The sequence below is a fragment of the Perna viridis genome, chromosome 3, assembly GCF_037379345.1.
Source record: "Perna viridis isolate PV_CMFRI_1.1 ecotype Kerala chromosome 3, ASM3737934v1, whole genome shotgun sequence".
NCBI classification, from domain to species: domain Eukaryota; kingdom Metazoa; phylum Mollusca; class Bivalvia; order Mytilida; family Mytilidae; genus Perna; species Perna viridis.
The window spans coordinates 34,149,161-34,170,202 of NC_142447.1; the positions used below are offsets into that span (position 1 = coordinate 34,149,161).

Here is a 21,042-nt window from a genome sequence, read left to right on the forward strand (position 1 = left end):
TTGTTGTGATGCTTGGTACAGTATGGTATGTGCCAGAATTCGCAGACAACCTGTTAGATTTGATTTAGTCAAATCTGTTTACAGACAGACTGACTTGCCAAAATTTACGGACTTTGTTTATCATCATTATAATACTATATTAAATCTATGATAAATCATTCTCTACCTATTGATGGTTTGGAGATTTGTCAACATTTTTACAGTATTTTCTTTGATGGGAAGTAAGTAAAATGGTGCATTTGACCCCAGGAAACAAACAATTTGGCATTGTTATAAGGTCTTAGGATTTTTGCTTCACAGTTGTCATTGCAGTTTCAGAATGAGGTAATTTTACCTTACATAACTTGCTGTTTTTGTTCTTAGAACTTCAGTGCAACTTACATACTAAGTTAACAATGTACTATATTATTACCTGAGTGATGGAAACTATAAATGGATGTCAAAGGTATGAGATTCCAATAGCAATATTTGGGATGTATAAAGTTAGGATGAGTTGTTTCTGATTTGTTTGTTTTTGCAGGTCTCTGGACAAGAACCAAATTACATGTATCAGTAATACAACTTTCTCAGAAATGCCAGATCTTCGACATTTGTAAGTATTTAATGTTCTATTTAAACATTTATTGGATAAAAACCAAGACAAACATTGAATTGTATTTTTTTATTGTTTGTTTGTTATTTCATCTGGTACAAGATTTTGTTCTTTTTTTTTTTTTCTTATTTTCGTTTTTTTAGGAAATGATAAAAGTGTAAGTCATGTTCAGAAACTTTTAGAACCATTGCTTTAAGCTTCAATTATTCCAGGAGTCCTATAAAATCAATATACATGCAAATGATTACATCTTCCAGTTACTTACAGATACTTCAGAAGCATACAATATCTTTTCTGTTGACTTGCTTACATTTAATAATATTACAATCTGTCAACCTTTCAATAAATTGGGATGCTTATGAATAAATTGTCTGATTTATGATACAGTATAGTTTCAACTGATCAATAGTTTCTTCATCATAGAGAATGCAGTTTGTGATGTAAAATTCTTTTCTATGTAGGTCTCTGTATAGCAATCAGATAAGATGTGTTATGGAAGGTGCGTTTGACAGGCAACATTATCTGGCATCATTGTAAGTCTCCTGGGATGTGTTTGATTAGCTTCCATAAGATTCACAAGAATATTTCTTATTGTATGAAATAAATAGTATATATAATGTCAAAATGAAAATATTGATCATGATTTTTTTTCCTTAGAAAAACTTATTTGGTTGATTTTTTTTATTCTGTGTAAAAATAGAACAATAGAGAATCAAGAAGCGTATTAAAATCAATTCCCTTGATAAATCAGATTTCATAATATTTATTTCTGAATGTCAAGACTAAACTTTTAGGTATGAAAGCAACTGATATGAAGAAAAAAATGTCTTCATCATGATAATGTAAGATAGTTAATCATCAGTTAATTCTTACGTGTTTAGTTCAAATTTAATAAAAATTATGCCATCATTTTTAAGATGTTGGTTATATGAGTTAATTATGTGTTAAAGTTTTTCCTAAAGTTAAGGATTCTACATAATCTAAGCATTAGATAGATTGAAGAGGCTTTTTGGTTATTCTTTTGTAAATTTTTGATCATATCACTTCCAACTTTTTTTAATAAAAATGTAATACCTATATTGCATAAAGGTATTGAAAAATTCTAAGATTTAAAATTGATTGAAGCCCTGCCAAACTTAGTGTTAAAGGTCCATGGAAGTTCTTACTGTAAGTTGATTGAACGGAGAGACATAAGTACTCTTGGACAAATAAGTATCAGGTGTTCATAGCGGCAATCCTGAAGGACCTTCTGTTCAAAAATCTTTTAGATCATAAATCAGTTCATAAATAGATACTCAGCCGTCTAGACACACTATCTTTTCCAAAAAATTTCTAAATAGTCAACATTTATCATGACTTAAAGAGACAATTTATCAAACCTTAATCAGGATGAATACAGTTTGTGAAGTAGTTAAATTTATTTTGATAAATTACTAACTCTATCAGTATCAATTAATGGTAAATATTGGGTGATAGATTCTTATTGGTGTCCTAAGTTAAAGACTTTGACATTCCACATTGTCATGTGAAGATAGATAGACCTTTCATCTATAGAAATGTGACATAATAGGTGAAACAGACTTCATTGTCAACAGATACTTTATTAGTTAATTTACATCAAGTGATGGGATATCACTGAATATTGGTCTCCATGTAGGGAAATAAAGACTAAAAAATCATGAATAAAAATGGGCAAGTACTTTATGAAGCTGTTTTGTGAGGATTAGAGAGATTAAAGCTGCACAAGTTGTCAATGCATGTGGCATTCTTATATAATGTAAAGCAACTGTTATCTCTTATTCAAGAGTAAAATTGTTTTTAAAATGTATAAGATTGTTTGTTAGCAAATAAAAACATTAATGTAAGTTCTGGTTTATATTATGAAATGCATACTAATGAGTCCTGTTCTTATTTTTTGGTTACATTCATAATTTGGACAAAGAGTTCCCCATCTATAAAATTTACTTAAATACCTGAATATTTGTAGGTTATATGAACATGTATTTAAAATGCTTTTTTGTATCCCACTACAGTGAGTTTTTTATTTTCTCATGGTTGCTTTGACATTATGTGCACATATGTACATTTTGTATCAGTTATGATAATGACTGTCTTCATCCTTGTTTTCAAGGTCCAGTCAAACTTTGTTTCTATACAAGAATTGTTGTACATGTATTGTAATTGTTGTAAAAGAAAACAAGGTAGCAATAATTCCAAAGTCCTGTATGTACTACTGTACTAGTGCTGTTATCTTTTCAACAGAATCTTCTAATTTAAATCTATTTGTAGGAACCTTGAAGGTAACCCCTTTAATTGTAACTGTCACATGCGTTGGTTACCCGAATGGCTAAGTTCCAGGAACATTATTACTGGTAACCCCATATGTAATGCTCCTCATCAGTTTAAAGATTCTGCCATCTCAGATCTCAAACCTAAAGACTTTATCTGTGAAGGTAAGTCAGCTTTGTACATCCTTCAGAGTAATGTTGCATATCAGTTAGAAGATTCCAATATCTCAATATATAGAAGAGTGCTTTAATTGTTTAGAATTACTTACAAGTAAGTCTTTTTCATTTAGAGATTCTCTACATTGTTGTTTAAGTAATCAACTTTTTCAATACCATATAGTTATAGTTAAAATATGTACACAAATTTGACCAATTACTGCCAAACAAAAGAGCCAATAAAAATGAATAACTGGACAAATATAGACAAACAGGCTTAATAAACAATAGTTCCATTACTGGAAAATAAGCAAAGCATTGTAACCTTGATGTGGGAATCTCACTTCAGCTTCCGTAGAAATATTAGTTCATATTCTGCAACCTGACCTCCTGAAAATATGATCCACATTAGCCATGTGTACTGTGATCTCATGCAGTCATTATTTTGGGGATTTAGAATCAACATTTTGAATTACTTATTTTTGTGGTTTGCTTGAATAACTTATCACTTTTGGAAGAAAAATTAATCTGAAAGTCAAATAAAAAGATATATAAGATTTTGAAACATTGCAATGGCAAACATTTTATTGTAAATGTACAAAAATGATGTCACAAGGGAAACTTGACAAAATGGACCAATGATAGATGATTAAAACCAAGACAATCCTAACTCTTCCTAATATATCAACAGTAGTTTCTGTAGGGGCATTTCTGGTAGAACTTTTTTGGTAGTAATATGACATTTTTGTTTTATAACAGAGGACACAGGCAGAGGTTGTAATATAGGAATTCCTCCATGCTGTAGTGATGGCCCTTTAGGTAAGTTACATACTCTTATTACCCTACCGATGCACCTGATCCATGTCAATAGTTTTTAGTGGAGTCCAGGTAGCTCATTTACTTTTGTTTCTTTGTATGTGTTATTTTGGTTATGTTCTTTGTTGTGTGTCTATTTTCTCTGTCTAGTCTTTATCCTTGGAATATATTGTTTTGATTTTGGCTCAAAACTTGGTTCCCTTGATTACTTTCTGTCTGAAATTCAGTCCATTGAATATGTTATGCTGTTAATCAAGAAACCACTTTGTGTGTAGTGCCCTTTACTCAGAAATATGAGTGTTGATTAATAAGTACAAGTTTTATGTGAAATTATAACAAGAATAGGTATGGTGTATATGTCAAAGAGGTAACCCCACCACAATGAAAATGTCAGCCCTGTGAGGCTACTTAAGGTTATTTTTTCAAAAATACCCTTTGGAAATTGAAGACATTTTCTTTAAAATAAGAGAGTTAATTTACTAAGACTTGGTGTACCAGTACTTTTGTTTGCTGTGATATAAAATAAATCATGTTGTAGATTGTCAATCAACATTTCATGCAAGAATATTAATTTTATGGGAGAAAAAAATACTCTGTTTGTATGAGAAATAGTATATCTGGAAATGACTACCATTAAATAGGCTGACTTACTTACCAATGTATATATATATAGATAATAACATTAATGTGTACACTAATGGTCTGTGTTAGTTTGTGACCTAATGGTATCAGTTTAATGTTTTGTTTATACCACTTGGACATCCATGTAATGTTTTACAAATATGCTAACACCTCTCCTTTTTATGAATCATCACCATTGAAAGAAAATAAGGAAAACATGTAGAAATGATTAACTCATTCTGACTAAACTGTCCCTCTTGTACAAAAAAAATGTGGTTTTGACTTTGTCTCAGTTCTTTATTTATCAGACAACTGGATTTTGCACGTAATCAGTATGTCTTGAAAGGCATGAATGATATACTGAACGTAGAGCATTAAAAGTTGAGAAAGCTTATTAAAGTGTAAAGAGAATAATTGCTATACCCTTTTCTCCAATGTTTTGGGAAGTATATAGAAATAGAAGTCAGTCTGTCTGTCCACACATCTCTTAAGCACATTAAATGTGCTTCCTCCCAAACCTCTCAAAGAATTTTTAAAATAATTTGATAAAAAGATTGGGCATTATATGTAGATGTGCTTGAAAGTAAAGAATTATGGTCAGAAACCTGCAATGTGAGATAATCTAACCGAAGGCCTTTACACAAGTAAAATCCAAGTGAGTTGTGTTTGGATATTTTTAGCTTGTTCACTGTATTTGTAGTTTATGTAACTTTAGCACCAGAGCCTGGTTTCAAATATTGTTTTTATCTTTATGTTTACAGCGTCAGTTGACAGTTGTCATCCTAGAGCCTATTGCCCCCCAAATTGTACCTGTACAGGTACTGTAGTCAGATGTAGCCGACAGAATCTGAAGACTGTGCCATCTGGTATACCTCAGGATACTACCGAGCTGTATGTTTTTATAATCTTCAACACATGAATGAAAATATAAAGTTTCTTGTGCAATGAATTTTACTTTTTAAAAGTTAAATAAAAAAAGCAAAATTGACAGTGTATTATGAGATGCACATAGCAGCTCATGGGTGGCTTTTAGGTAAATTTCAGTTGTTGCAGCTGTTTATGACTAAATCAAGTTTATAAATGTCATTTTTTTAATGCATTGTACTCTATTTTTAGTTTTATGATGTAATATAAATATTTTCCCTACCCTATAGTGTAGTCTTCTTTATGCTTAATAAATTGGATATTTTATGACATTGTTTATTTTTTATTACATTCTATCTCCTCTTTAATGTACCACATAGACAGTATTATTTAAATGTAGGGATATACGGAAGCTGAGAGTGGACACAAAAAACAATGGAATTATTTTTTTTTAATTCGAAATCACGATAAAACAGTACCGTTATCTTGAGATCTTGATAAAAATATAAATCATTATCGCGATAAAACAAATCTGTTATATCGAGATCTCGGATTATTAAATCGAGATCTCCATTTATTATATCGTTATCTCCAGATAACAATTTATTTTTTATCGAAATCTTGAGATAACGGTACTGTTTTATCAAGATAATGATATAATAAATCGAGATCTCGAAATAATAATCCGAGATCTTGATATAACAGATTCGTTTTATCAATATATCGATTTATTTTTTATTGAGATCTCGAGATAACAGTACTGTTTTATTGAGGTTATGATATAATAAATGGAGATCTCGATATAATAGATTCGTTTTATCGAGATAACAATTTATTTTATATCGAGAACTCCATAAAACGAATCTATTATATCGAGATCTCGAGATAACAATTTATTTTATATCGAGATCTCGAGATAATGTTATAATAAATAGAGATCTCGAAATAATAATCCAAGGTCTCGATATAACAGATTCGTTTTATCGAGATAATGATTTATCTTTTATCGAGATCTCGAGATAGCAGTACTGTTTTATCAAGATAACGATATAATAAATTGAGGCCCCGATATAACAAATCGAGATCTCGATATAACAGGTTCGTTTTATCGAGATAACGATTTATCTTTTATCAAGATCTCGAGAAAACGGTACTGTGACATGTACATGATCTCGAATTAAAACAAATTTTTTCATTGTTTTTTGTGTCCCCTCTTGGCTTCCGTAAGGGATATAATTTGAGCAACACTGGAAAATGTATCCTGGCTGTCAATTAAATGGTTATTTTGTAATTTGAAGTGAACAACTAGGTAATGAAAAAGTAATATGATTGTTTAAATTGGAGAAGGGTTTGGTAAGAAAATTGTCCCTCCGAGAATGTAATCACCCACACACTATATAGTATTGTGGAGTGTAGATAGTATTCCCCAACTTCAACTCATTCGTATTATTATTTTTAATTGCTTCTTTTAAATTTGTATATTGCTATTTTTTCTTCAGGTATTTAGATGTGAACAACATCACCCATCTGACATCAGAATTGGGATCCCTCACCAACCTCAGGCGGCTGTAAGTATATTATAGGATTTGTAGCTTTAGCAAAAACATATCAACCTCTAAAAATCGTTTGTCTTTTAATTATTGTTAAATTATTGTTTATTTTCTGTATCTTCTTTGAAACAATCAAGAAATGTTAAAAGAAATTACCCAACTGACAGTATCAGGTTAGAGATAAGTCATCCTTGAACTAGCACTTTCTTTATTTGAATTTGTATTACATGTACAATAACTCTCTCATTTTTTCTTCTTTCAATGCCTTTATATTACAATGAATATTTAAGTATCGGTCATTGTAAGAATTATGTAAATTCTGCAATATGTGATGCACCCCAAAAAAGGCTTCACATTTTTATTTTTTAACTTGTTTTATGGGTCTTTATTATGAAATGTACAATTAATCATTTCAATCTGTCTTAGGAGATAATCCACATAGAAAATCCAATTATTTCTATTATATTTTGGTGTCATTCCTTAATTTTGACTTCTTCAGTACATTCCATATAATTTTTATCTCCCAAGAACATAGGTTATATGAAAAATCGCATATTACTTTCTGTTAATAAAATTTTAAACAAAATACCAAAAATAAAAATATGTAGGCTTTCAACTATGAATAACATTTTGCATGATTCTTATCTGGAATACTATTTAAACAGTGTTTTATATTTATAGAGACTTAAGCAACAATTTACTGGTCACTTTACCACAGAATATATTCAGCAACTGTACACAGCTTACTGCATTGTAAGTATAATAAATTTGTTTATCACTTATAAATGTTTTTGTACAACTGTGTTTGATGACTTTTGAACCTAATCAGAATTGATCGAAACCTAAAAATGAGTAGTTAATGGTGAAAGTTTTCTGTACTTGGAGATACATGTATATGTGTGCTTGGAGGTACATGTATATGTGTTATGTTCTTTATACATGATATTGAAGTCAATTATGTTTTCAATTTTAGAATACTGAGTTACAATCATTTAGAATGTATGGCAGACACTACACTGTCTTCCTTGAAGAGGCTAAGAGTTCTGTAAGTCATGTATAATTCATAGTTGTACCATTGAATAAAACCTGTTGAAAGAGGTGGCAAGAAAGATAACTCAGTAACGTAACGGAACACATTGTTTCCCTGCAAATACCAACCAAAGATTATGATTTGCTCATTTTTGCCAAAAATTTTACACAAAATTAACAAAAAAAATTTCAACATGGAAAGGGGATCCTACCCGTGGATCTGCCAATGTTCTATCATGCCTGATGGAAAATGGTTATTCTAATTTTAACACAGTTCTTGTGGAAATGCTCATCCATTTACCTTAATTTCTATACCTATTAAGTTTGAATGTATACTTGATCTAATGTGCTTAAAATGAAAATTGCTCTTGTGAAACATTTGAGTTATTTTTTCTTTTGCAGGTCTTTACACGGTAACAACTTCTCCACTATTCCTTATGGAGCTTTCAAGGACCTGATCTCCCTCACTCATTTGTAAGCTTTTTTTAAAAACCTGATATTCAATTCATGTAATTTTTACGAGGTTTTACACTGAACAGCTTTTGAAGGTTTGGAACTTCTTTCACAAACTTTGAAGAGGTGATTCATTACTGAAACTAGAAAAAGAAATTTAATGTGTAGTTGATGGAATGTCACACAAATTAAAATTTTATGTGGACTATTTCTATCAATTCTCATCATTTTCCATTCTAATTTCTTGATTATATGTTTTAGGGCACTAGGTGGAAATCCCCTACACTGTGACTGTAACTTAAAATGGCTGTCCGACTATATAAAGAAGGACTATGTGGAATCAGGAATAGCTTCATGTGCAGGACCTCCCAAAATGATGAACAAGCTTATACTTACTACTGACTCAACTGCATTCCAGTGTAATAGTAAGTTTTTATTTTCTAATGGAAAAAATGTTTACCTTAAGGAGGTAGACCTAGGGTAGGGGGCATAGCTATTGAAATCAATGGTATGTTTGAATCATATTCAATTCACCAAAGCCTATCAAGCTTTCATTTGAATCAGAATGAAATCAGTCCATGTTTCTTTGATGCTTACATGAGATTGATGTAAATTGCTGAATACAAATGTTCCAATGATTTATAAGAGTTGTGTCCCTTACCCTAGTTCTTCCTCCTTATGAGTCTGGTTGAATCTAAGATTCTTTCCTTCATGTACAGCCTTAAATATTTGTAGCTGAATAAGAATTCTAGAAGCAGTTCTATGAGAAAAATGATTGAAATTGACTGTTCAGGCTAGTAGCTGAAAAAAGTTTATTGCACAGTCTGTATAGTATTATGAACATTTAATGAATTGCTTGAAATTATTTTATCTAGACAAGGATGATTCCGGGCTTCTAAGTAAATGTAATGCTTGTCACAAGAATCCCTGTCAACATCAAGGCACCTGTCAACTGATGGACTTCAAAAACTTCACCTGTATTTGTACACCTGGTTACTATGGGGAAACCTGTCAACATGAAATCAATGCCTGTTTTGGCAATCCTTGCCTGAATCAAGGTGCCTGTGAAGATATTGAACATGGGAGATTTAAGTAAGTGGAAAAGTTATTTTATGTTTAATTTTTGATGAAGAAAATTAGTTTACAAGTAGTTTTTAATAGTTTTGCTAGGTTGAAGTTAATCAGCATTGCAGTATTTTTTGGTTTTATTTTGGTTGAAGTTAATGTAAATATATACATAAACATGGTGCTTAGTGGTGTCTACACATCTTTTATAACATTGATTACTGTGATGGGACTTTTATTCGTGGGCACCAATTTTCGTTGTTTAGGGAATAAATATTAGTTGGATTCTTGAATTCATATATTTGAACTCTATCAAACAAATGAATAGGAAATTTCCTTTTCCTTGGGAACCAAATTTCTTTGTTTACCAAACCCATGAAAACCACAAAAATTGGTACCCCACAAACAATAATACTTTCACAGTACATGTAATTACTATTTTTAATTTGCACACATTGATAAAATAAGCATTATTTGTAGATGCTTTGAATCATTCGTTTTTTGTTGTTTGAATTGATAATTATCTTTTTTGCACAGTTAATTGCATCACAAAATCACAAAAAGCACAATGATGTTCAATTCATGAAGCAACTACACAAACTGTAACAGTTCAAATTAACAGTCTTTGGTACTATTATCTTTATGTGACCTATATATAATGATTTTGTAACCATTACATTGATATTTGTAGGTGTACTTGCCAGCCTGGTTTCCGTGGATTGAGATGTGAAGAGAACATTAATGACTGTCATGGACATAGATGTCAAAACAATGCTACATGTGTTGATGGTGTACAGACTTACACATGTAGATGTGCTCCAGGCTTCATGGGTTAGTTTTGATGGACTATTATTTGTATAAAGTATTCATTTTTAATTATGGTTATAAGTCACTATACTCGGCGTCACATAAATAACATACTGTTAAAATTTGAATTAAAATATTTTCTACGACTTTATTGACACCAACCGTCGTTTAAATTGTCTTAAATGACTTGCTCATTCGTTTAGCCAAACAGCTTCTCAAAAACAAGTCGCTTATTAGCTTAAATCATGCGTAACAAATCCTTACGGGAAAATCCCATACTAATATCTGCCATGTTGGTTTTTACGGGACGATTTGTTTACAAACGAAGTTCGTAAGTTCCCGTCGAACTCCGGTGACAATCGTCTGCTTGATCAACTTCTCGGTATTGTACGTTGTTCGCGTAAAATAAATCCGAGATATCCGAAATAACGCCGAAGTACATTCTGGGTTCTTCGGTTTTTGGACAAACCATTTAAACGTAAACAACATCTCCTAGCAACCCGATCACTGTAAACATGGCCGACTTTTTACAATGTAAATATTGGCTCCTAGAATTAAAATCTGACCGGAATTTAACGATTCAATGTTTAGGGAGAAGCCGTTTGGCTAAACGAATGAGCAAGTCATTTAAGACAATTTAAACGACGGTAGGTGTCAATAAAGTCGTAGAAAATATTTTTATTCAAATTTTAACAGTATGTTATTTATGTGACGCCGACTATAGATCATATTAATAGTTATTGGGATGATTGGATTGTTAACATACATTTTCTGTAATGTGTTTAATTCCAAAAGTAAACATATTTCATGTCCATGTAAGTAGGAGTATCTGAATATACAGTATTGTTAATGTTTTACACTATTTTCTTTCTTTTTTCAGGCAAACATTGTGAAAATAAGATTCCATATTGTAAAGGAGCCTACAATTTCTGTCTGAATGGTGCTACTTGTATCAACCTAGAATATGACTATAGGTAGGACTTTAGAATTAATACTTTATACATGTATATGTAGAAACTGGAGTGCTTCATTGTCAATTTAGAGCGAAGATCAGAACTGATAAAGCAGTCACCAGAGCCTTTAGATTTGTAAAGCCTAATAGCATCTGCAATTATCTTAAACTGCCACAGTAAAATAGTACCCCAGGCATACCCCATGTAGATTCAAATGCAGATAGTTAGATCCATTTAATAGGTATTTCTAATATATCAAGTTTAATTCTATTTTATTTACACCAATAAACAACTTTTACTGTGAACTTAATATGCTGATTAATATTAATTGTACATATGTATTAACAACGATCCAGTTAAAAATAGTTGACCTCTTATCTCTTATCAGTACCTGTTTATTTCTATGAAATCAGTCGTTCACTGTGGATATATTCAAGTTGTCCACTTATTTTTAGACGCATAATATAGATAGAAATGAAAACCTGCAAGGCTTTAAAGTCAGAATGCTAAAGCTGTCGTCTGAGATTTCATGTGGGTCCTGACGGATCCAATATTTACAAAAAGGGGGCAGTGTATCCGATCAAGAAACTTATACAAAGAAAGGGGTTCCATGCTGTCATTTGCCACTCATTAATTTTTGCCAAATGTTTTGCAAAAGGGTAGCAAAACACCCCGAAACTATCCAATGTATCACTCACTGTATCATGTATTTTTATTACGGTTACCGTCTCATCACATCGGAAGCCCGGAAATGACCAAAAAAAATCAAAATTTTGTTTAGACCATGGCATAGGAATTTCGATAATGCATTTCTTGGGAATGATGTCAGTCTGTGGTCTGGTGATATTGCTTTCTGTAATAATCATTCTATTGGGCTATTTTGGCCATGTGTAAAGATGATAGAGCTGCATGTGCTGCAGGTTCTCCAGGGCTTTAAAAGTGCATGGCTAGTGTTGTCTGTACCATACATAGATGTTGAAATTGTATTCTAAGACTTTGGTGTTTATGTTAATGTATGTGTGTCTGAAACTATATGCATAAGGAACTACTGATAAGCACTTTAATTGATACATACGTGTCTATGCAATAACTTGTAGCACTTGAGCTATAAAGCTTATATCAACAGAGGCAAGTAGCTAGTTGAGAGGGCCGTGTATCTGAGGATTTATTTAAATTATTGTGGCGGCTTAAGTTAGAATGATTTGACAGTTTTGACCTGGAGGTTGATAAATTAAATTTCGACTTGAAAATATTTAGAAACTGGATAAGGCCAACTAGTAGAGTGTAGCTCAATTACGCAGTATTTCGGAGAGATTTGTGTTCATTCATCTAGGTGTTCCATGTCTTTGGAAATTGAACCTGAATATTACACAAACTGCAACAATGCATTATGAAATTGGTGTGTGTTTTTTTGTAATGTCCTTCGTAAATCAGAATGGTGGATTTAAAAATAAAGAGTTCAACATTAACTATTTACAACAATAAGCTCATGTTTAGTTACATTTGAATTCAATCCCCATACTTTCCTTTTATTCCAATTTTTTGCAATTTGACGATTATTTAAAGCATAAAAATTCAAACGATTATAAATTGATTCAGTACAATAATACTTTGATTATTGTCTTGTAGTTTCTAGAGTATAGTTATGACAAACTTATGCATGTTGAGATATACATTAAACAGTGGTTGGTTTCACAAAAAATCATAAGTGTACTTTTATTTATACTTTATGATGTGTGATATACAAAAAAAAAACAAAAAAAAAAAAACATCATCACACAGTTTTACACTTGCTTTGTCAACTTATTTGTGACATCTACCACAGGGCCTCATGAATCTCTGTTACTTTCTTCATCATTAACATTACTCTATGGAGTCTTTTACACTTTTCTTAACATTCCCTACTTTGTTATATTTTATTATAAAAATGGTGACAATTTACAATTATTGACACTGGAGAAGTTTATAACCAATGAATGTTAAAAGGAAAGCTCTTTTAAGAGAATTATTTATTTCATGGAATTGATTGTGTATTTCAGATGTAAGTGTGGTAAGGATTGGACTGGTAAAAACTGTACAGACAGGATAGATAACTGTAAATCTCATATCTGTCAAAATGGGGCACGATGTATAGATGGTCCAGGTACATACTCCTGTCTATGTACTAATGGTTATACTGGCAGATACTGTGGTATTCCTCCAGTCAGGAACCAGATTTACTCTAACAAGGGACCATGTCAACGACATGACTGTCAGAACAATGGAGTATGTCATCCACAGAAAGGAAACAAGGAATATTCATGTCAATGTGTATCTGGTAAGAAACTGAATAAAACTATTTATCACTTTTTCCTCTAACTGAAAGTTAAACGAGGTAATAGTATTATTTAGATTTTTTTTTTTAGAAAATGAGATGGAAATTAAATTTATTAAAAATAATGTGTATTATGGTGGTAAGTGATGCCTTCAAGGCTAAGAACTAATTAAGGTTTGTTAAATCATAGACCCATCTATAGGTAATACATGTATGGTTAGATAATAAGAGGAAAGAAAATATTGCTTTTGGTCAATCTGAAAGGCTTTGGATAGGTTTAACTATAATACCATGTTTAATTTTTGGTTTATTTTTTCAATGTTAGCACACAATGTGTTTGTCTTTTTGAGATACTTCCTGTTGCCTTTTTCTCCAGCTTTTGCATAAGCAGATTTAATGGTGCTATTAGAAATTGGCTTTTGTCCATGCCCTTCTTGCTATACTAAGTTTCTGACACATAACTTCTATTTGCTTAAATGAATTTGAATAAAATTTAAATTTTTTTTTCTAGTTCTAGGACCATCAGCACTGCATTTCTTTACCTTTTTCTCTTTCAAAGAAGTAATGTTTTTTTGACTTAATGACTCATTTTTATGAAATTTCAGGTTTTGCTGGAAAGAAATGTGAGAAGTTAAGAAGTGTGACATTTAAGGCTGATGATTCCTACATTCAGATGTCAAACATTAACTTTAAATCTGCTGTCAATATCACAATATCACTGAAGACAGATTCTGAGTCTGGACTAATTTTCTACACTGGAAGTGAACCTCATCTGGCTGTAGAGCTTTATAAAGGACGAGTGAAAATAAGTTTCTATACAGGAGATGATACTGTGTCCACCATGTACAGTTATATCTATAGTTTTGTCACCATAAATGACGATAAAATGCATACAATACAACTGTTAGTCCACAAACGTAACATAACCATGGTTATTGACAAAGGATCTCCACAGAGTGTTAACAACCAAGGAAATAATGACTTCCTCAACCATGAAGAAGATATCTACCTCGGTGGAATGCCTAATGAAGTTGGCAGGCCTGCCAATGATAAATTCCATACTCGTAATCTAAATAGTTTTAAAGGTAACTTATAATGATTCTTCATATTTTTAGCTCTCAAAAAATCTGTCAGCATTAATGTAATTTTATCTTTAGTTAAGTTACAACCAAAAACATTCTTAATACATTCAGGAAAGAAATTGCCATGTCTTATCTAATTATTAATACATGTATAACGTAACAGGGATGAATATATTCTAAAATCAATTACACTTTTCTATTTACTTTTGATTAGATAATGGAACAAAGCTAAATTCTGATTCTGATTCACATAAAATGTCAACGTGAAAGATTTTTTTCCTTACCATTTTCAACCTTGTCTGTCAGCTGTTTACCTATATTTTAGGTTGCTTCCAAGAAGTAGAAATCAACGGAAAAGTTCTGGACTTTACCGCATCTATTTATAATCACAAAGTAATGCCAGGATGTAAAGTTGATGTGTGTCATAATAATCGATGTAAAAATGGAGTATGCAAGCCTAGAAAGAAGAGAGGTGGATACAGATGCAAGTGTAAAAGAGGATTCTCTGGCAAATATTGTGATATTGGTGAGTATCTGAAAATAGAAAATATGAGGATTATAAAACATGTGTAGAGTTAACCCAGGCATGATATATAATTTATTCTCAAATATTTGTGTTTTGTTCTATATACATATAATATAATAACTTTTATTGCAGAAAAATTGGGTAAAACTGTCAAGTTATTAACTGTATGTTTTTACTCTTTAATGTTTTGTTTGAATTAAAACAAGAATCTTTAAAAATGTTAAATTTATTGTTTTTTTATTTTTATTTCAGCTCCATCATGTTCAAGAAAAGCTTTCAAAAACATTTACGTAGATCCCAAAACAAACTGTCGATCACGAACCAAAATAAAGTTCCGAGTTTGTGAAGGTTCATGTGGCAAAGACTGTTGTAAACCTAAAAAAATCAAAACGAGGAAAGTTAGACTTTATTGTAAAGACGGGTCATCATATGTACACAACTTACCTGTTATAAGACGCTGTGGTTGTAAAAGGTGTTAGCCGTACAGTTTATTGACATTACGTGTAATGGACTTATCATAAATGTGTGTCAGAGTACTATGACCGAGAGTGACAAGGGAATCAGAGATATTAATGAGGACTCCAAAGATTCCACATATCAGTTGAAAGAAATGATTGACATCAATACCTCAATAGTGAGAGGTCAAAAAGCTAAATGAGGATATAGTCCTCAAAGTATCATTTGATGGTACAACTATCATATACAATGAACATAGTCGTCAGCAAGACTTTTGTTATTTATAAAGTCATTATTTATGACTTTTGTTGTTATTATTGTTATGGTAAAAAAAGAGATGTATACATACTTACTGTACTTAAATTGTTGTTTTTTATATTTGTACTCCACGTAATTCTGTCCTTCCATTCATAAGAGGTCAATGGAAGGAGGCGATTCATATGTCACAAATCTCATTAAACAGAATTTATCATACACTACATTATCTGCTTCCCTCCACTGAGCTGTCCTGATTATGATTTATAGTATAGTATTGTGTAGGAATGTGATACAAATCTTCTACTTTAAATCATAGTTATTTAGCTGGTCTTGGTGACAAAATCTACCTCATGTAAAGCTAAAAGATACAAATTTCATAACAAAATGTCATAAGAACAACCACAGACTTTAAAGTTAACTTTGGAGTCATACTCATGTATACATCCTGTTTCAGCAGCTTATTTCTAGCAGAAAAACAAATGTATGTGAATCTTGCCTGTTTAGATTGTGACGACCCTATCCACTCTGACCAAACCAATGTTTGAAAATTTTTTACATTATGTCATCTGTTATTTATTTATTCATTGTTACATTTGTAAATTTTTATACAAATATACATGTAAAAAGGTGTACATGTAAATATTGTAGTAATGTTTGAAGATGATGCGTATTCATTTTCATACTGTCCTTTTTTTTTTGCCTATAGAAGCATTTACGTAAAGCTGATGCAACCTTGCAAGTATTTGACTTTTTCTCATGCAAGTGATAGGAACGAGTTTTTTATTTTATGTTATCAATTTCATCATAACCAATATATTACCCCTTTAAGATATGTCCATTCAGTAATTTTACCCTGTTCTGTTGTCGTTGTATCCTCCCTAGCCTCTTTTCTTCAAACTTTGGTGAAGTTGACTTTTCTAAGATGAAATTCTAAGGTTTTATTTACTGGTATTGAGCCAACAAGTTGTTGTAGAAAAATGTCATATATTGCAGGGTCCTGTCTTATTGGAAACAAAGCATATGTGTAGCAATTTTCTTTTTCTTGGAAAATCTGGTTTCTTTATGATCAACACTCAAAATTACCAAAACATGAAGTACAACACATACTTTACTTACCTAAAGCTGAATCTCACTGTGTGTGCCAAAGATTAAAGTTTTAGATGATTTACAATTGTGTCTTCTTATCAAATATTAGATAGAATTTTTGCAATTAGAATTAAATTCAAGTTACGTTAAGTTCCTTTCCTAGATATATTTTGTTTTAATTGGTAATGATGGGTGAATGTGTGGAAGTTTCTATTCCAATGTGCAAGGACAATAAAACAAATCCTAGTGAGTTGTTTTTAAAGTTTACGTTATTGAAGTCACATTGATCTTATTTTTCTGCTGTACCATAGTTCATAGTTGAAACAGTTAAAATTCATAAATTGTAAATTACAGTTACCTTTATTAGTTTTTCCATGACAAAATATAGGTAATCATTTGTTCTATCAGAGCATCTTTTTATTATCCTTGTGTTAGGACGTTATATATTTTTCATTTTTTACTTGAAATTCTCATACTTGTCCCTGTTAGTTTTGATACATAAACAGTAACTGTGAATGTGTTATGTTTTTTTGTTTTATCTGCTGTTGTTGTACACATTGTAAATGTTTGTTAATACATATGACTGTAAATCCACGTTAGTTTCTGTTAGGTCATGAATATTTATGATATGCAAATTGAAATTGTTAATAACGGTTTGGACATAAATTTTAAAACTTGACTATTAAATTGTTTATATTTGTGAAAAGGTATGAAGAGCAAAGGGACCATTTTGAGCCCTCCCCATCTCATGACGAAAACTACAAACCCATATGTGCATATAACATGTGTAAAGCAACATCATGGCCCTCTACATCAGTACTTTCAGTTATTTTGTAGATCATAAAATAAACAAAATGCTGCATGCTATTTCATGCTATGAAGACCTCCAATCAACCATTTTTGTCAGAACAGAAAGAGAAAGAGATACCTAGCACAAGTTGTCATTTAAAAGCAATATACTAAATATCTATGCTTTCCCTCCAATAGAACTTGTAAAATCTATTACTGAAAAGTTTTAACTGATGGAAAAAGGGACAAGGTGCTTGCAAGATAGCCCCATTGTAACAAGTGAGGGGAATAATACAAGGTGAACTAGTAACCTGATAAATTTGTTCATTGGGTGTTTCAACATAAAATAACTATCATTCTGTTGTCAATATAACATTGACAAAAGTTTATTATCAAAAATTAGTTACATTTCTTTGGCATCCAAGGACTATTAACTTTTATACAAAATGGCACCAAACAAATAAACATAGAACTAATGTGCTCAAACTAACACTTCAGTACATCATGGCACCAAACAAATAGACTTTGTAGAATAATGTACAAGTAACAATATTATACATAATGTCTGATCACCATGCAATTCTATCATCAAGCTTCAAGCCTACTACGGGATTATATTTGCTTATTTTCCACTCCTTTTTGAATCATACATGGTTTCGTCATTTTACAATAAAGTGAAAACTATATAATGAATCTGTGATGTGCAAGAAAATATATAATAAGCATCCAAAACAGTTCTCTCCAAAAATAGAACTCTTACTTTTCACAAAGGGAGCGACAGCTTATTCAACTTCATACTTAATGTACTTTGCTTTTTATTGCAAGAATTCAAAGCTCACAGCCATTGTATTAATTTTAACACAAAAAAGCCTTATTCAGAAACTCCTTAACATTGCATGGTGACCAGTTTTGTACACAGTACACAAAAAAACCAACAAGAGCTCTCTCTGTTAGAGATTCAAAAGGTATATAAAATAATATAATGTTTGATTGTACTATAACATATCAAAGAAATAAAAGATAAAAAAGTTAACAATTTGTAAACATCTGTACTCGGTGGGTAAACTTCAATAATAAACTGACACTACAAGTCATAATCACCAACGTCAGGAATTTCTTTATCTGATTGGCTACTATTGACGGTGTTGTTATTGACCATAAGATACTGATTTGTAAGGTTTCTGTGGTGTTCTTAAATTACAAATTTAGATTTCTAACCAAATATACATTATATATAAAACAATCCATAAGCTCAAGTCCCCAAAAACAATAGGATTTCATAAATTGAAACTCTTCTACAAAACTATGTATTATAATTATATGTGTAATAAAAACAAATATCTGCTTTAAACTACTGAGTATGTTAGTGTCTACAAGGCTTCAGTTTAGACAGAATTAACACTACATGATTACTCTGATTAAATCTTCCACTTCTATATTGAAACTAGGATACCTAAGAAAATTTATTCCTTTCTAAAACAAGTTATATATTATGTACTTAATTCAAATACTTGCATTTTCAGTACTAAACAGATTTTGTTAACTGTATTAACAATTACTTAGAAAAAACAATTTTAACAGATATGTTAAAATATTTTATTCATTGGTTTTAAACATCAAGAAAAGAAGCTATGGTCAAGTTTGGCTTTCCACAGTAGTACAGCGAGCAATAAAAACCACCCTCTCCTTTTTAATAAGCCAGAAAATAACAACAAAAATGAAACTAATTATTAATGCTAGCCTAGGATGCTGAGAATTTTTCATACATATTCAAAAACTATAAGTATTTTGTTAAAACATCATTGCTTTTGGTCTCAAATTATAGTCCCTGATGTTGGCTACAAATGTATGATTTTATACAATGTCAACCAAAGGGTGATATGGACTTCTAATAAATGTTAACCCGGTTGATTTAAATGATATGGATTTTTAGCACATGGATTTTTTTTTTCCATTGGAGGTAGATTCGAATGAATAAAGAAATATTTTACAGAAAATAGAAGTATAATTCACTGCCCATAAAAAATTGATGGAAAAATTAAATATTCACCTATCTGGTAATTTTGAACATTGTCTCCTAATCTTAAAATGATATTCACTTCATTAAACCAGTTTAAAAACTAGTTAACAAAACCAGACAAACAATGCTCAAATGGTTAATAATAAAAGGTCTAAATAATTGTTCAAGGTCAGTAATTTGACAAAATATTAAGTATATCATAAAGGAAGTGGACAAATTATATTTGGCTATAAATAACCATACAATATAGTAGATGTTAGTCCTTCACTAATAAGGAATTTATTGTTGTGGTATGATAGTAACATTATCAATCTAAAATGAAACATTTTGGGTTTTTTTTTTTGGTTTTTTTTAACTGAAATAAATTTTGTACAAGTTTTCACTTGTTCTTCACAAAATTGTCCAAGTATTAAATTTTTTACTATTTAAACCATAAATTAATTTCAAGAGTGTTCCTAAAATAAGCACAAGTTAATTACCTGAGCATCATAATGACCAAACCATTGACCAAATCCATTTGGGAGAACAGTACAAAAATAATTAAAGCTTTTATGTTGTCCTTTCTTACCCTAGACAATGTAGAAAAGTAATACTAGTTAATTCAAAGATGACAAGTACTGTACAATAGTAATAACAACATAAACATTGAGTGACAACATAACCCAAGAAACTTTTGTCCCTTCTTCCCTAACATTTGAGAAAACTAGGTGGGGGTATAATCAGCTTAAGTTAGCAGTATGGATGGAATGTTTTGTTGACCTGAATCAAAATATGTAAATACCGGATTATTCAGAAAAGTTAATACAAAATGAGCTATTATAAAGCTTACACAGAATGAAGTTTCTTTATGATAATGAAAACCTGAGCTACAACATTAAAATTGTTTGTTTCCCTATATACACCATTGGGCAATGGAGGTTTTCCTTCCTTTTGTTCAAAGGGAAATAGTCCAGCCTTATAGTGCTTTTTAATTATTATCGGACAGATAGATAGATAAGTATTTTTGCATTGATAAATCAGTAGGTCAGTCGTTGTGAAAATCAATTTTATACAATAAGAAAAGAAACAAATTATAACACTGTCTGATGTCTTTGTTTTCCTAACAAAGTCCTTGTTAAAGAAAATTTCAAAAAATGGACAAAAAATAAAAATTCTCAATATTAATGTGATACAAAACAAGTAAGAGGTAACAGAAAGTTTTTGGGTGTCAGTCTCTGTAAGAATCTGGCAGTGGGTGAAACATGGTATGAAAAACCCACCATTTTGAAAGTTAACTTTGACTGTTTTAACCATCATAATCAAGAAAACAAGACAAGA

General features: G+C 31.0%; 1 protein-coding gene across 3 annotated transcripts in view; it reads left to right on the forward strand.

Annotated features, from left to right (window-relative positions):
• Nucleotides 1-17,595, forward strand: part of LOC148621971 (slit homolog 2 protein-like) — a 63,416-nt gene extending 45,821 nt beyond the window's left edge. For all 3 annotated transcript variants that reach the window (XM_088571396.1, XM_088571397.1, XM_088571398.1), the window contains 17 exons: nt 521-592; nt 1,054-1,125; nt 2,882-3,045; nt 3,796-3,855; nt 5,235-5,364; nt 6,837-6,905; nt 7,569-7,640; nt 7,861-7,932; nt 8,319-8,390; nt 8,631-8,794; nt 9,245-9,461; nt 10,126-10,265; nt 11,122-11,215; nt 13,234-13,511; nt 14,114-14,593; nt 14,916-15,116; nt 15,369-17,595. In XM_088571396.1, coding sequence (XP_088427522.1) covers nt 521-592; nt 1,054-1,125; nt 2,882-3,045; nt 3,796-3,855; nt 5,235-5,364; nt 6,837-6,905; nt 7,569-7,640; nt 7,861-7,932; nt 8,319-8,390; nt 8,631-8,794; nt 9,245-9,461; nt 10,126-10,265; nt 11,122-11,215; nt 13,234-13,511; nt 14,114-14,593; nt 14,916-15,116; nt 15,369-15,595 — 2,584 coding nt within the window. In that variant the 3' untranslated portion in view covers nt 15,596-17,595. The remainder of the gene's footprint in view (nt 1-520; nt 593-1,053; nt 1,126-2,881; nt 3,046-3,795; nt 3,856-5,234; nt 5,365-6,836; nt 6,906-7,568; nt 7,641-7,860; nt 7,933-8,318; nt 8,391-8,630; nt 8,795-9,244; nt 9,462-10,125; nt 10,266-11,121; nt 11,216-13,233; nt 13,512-14,113; nt 14,594-14,915; nt 15,117-15,368) is intronic.
• Nucleotides 17,596-21,042: the final 3,447 nt, after the last annotated feature.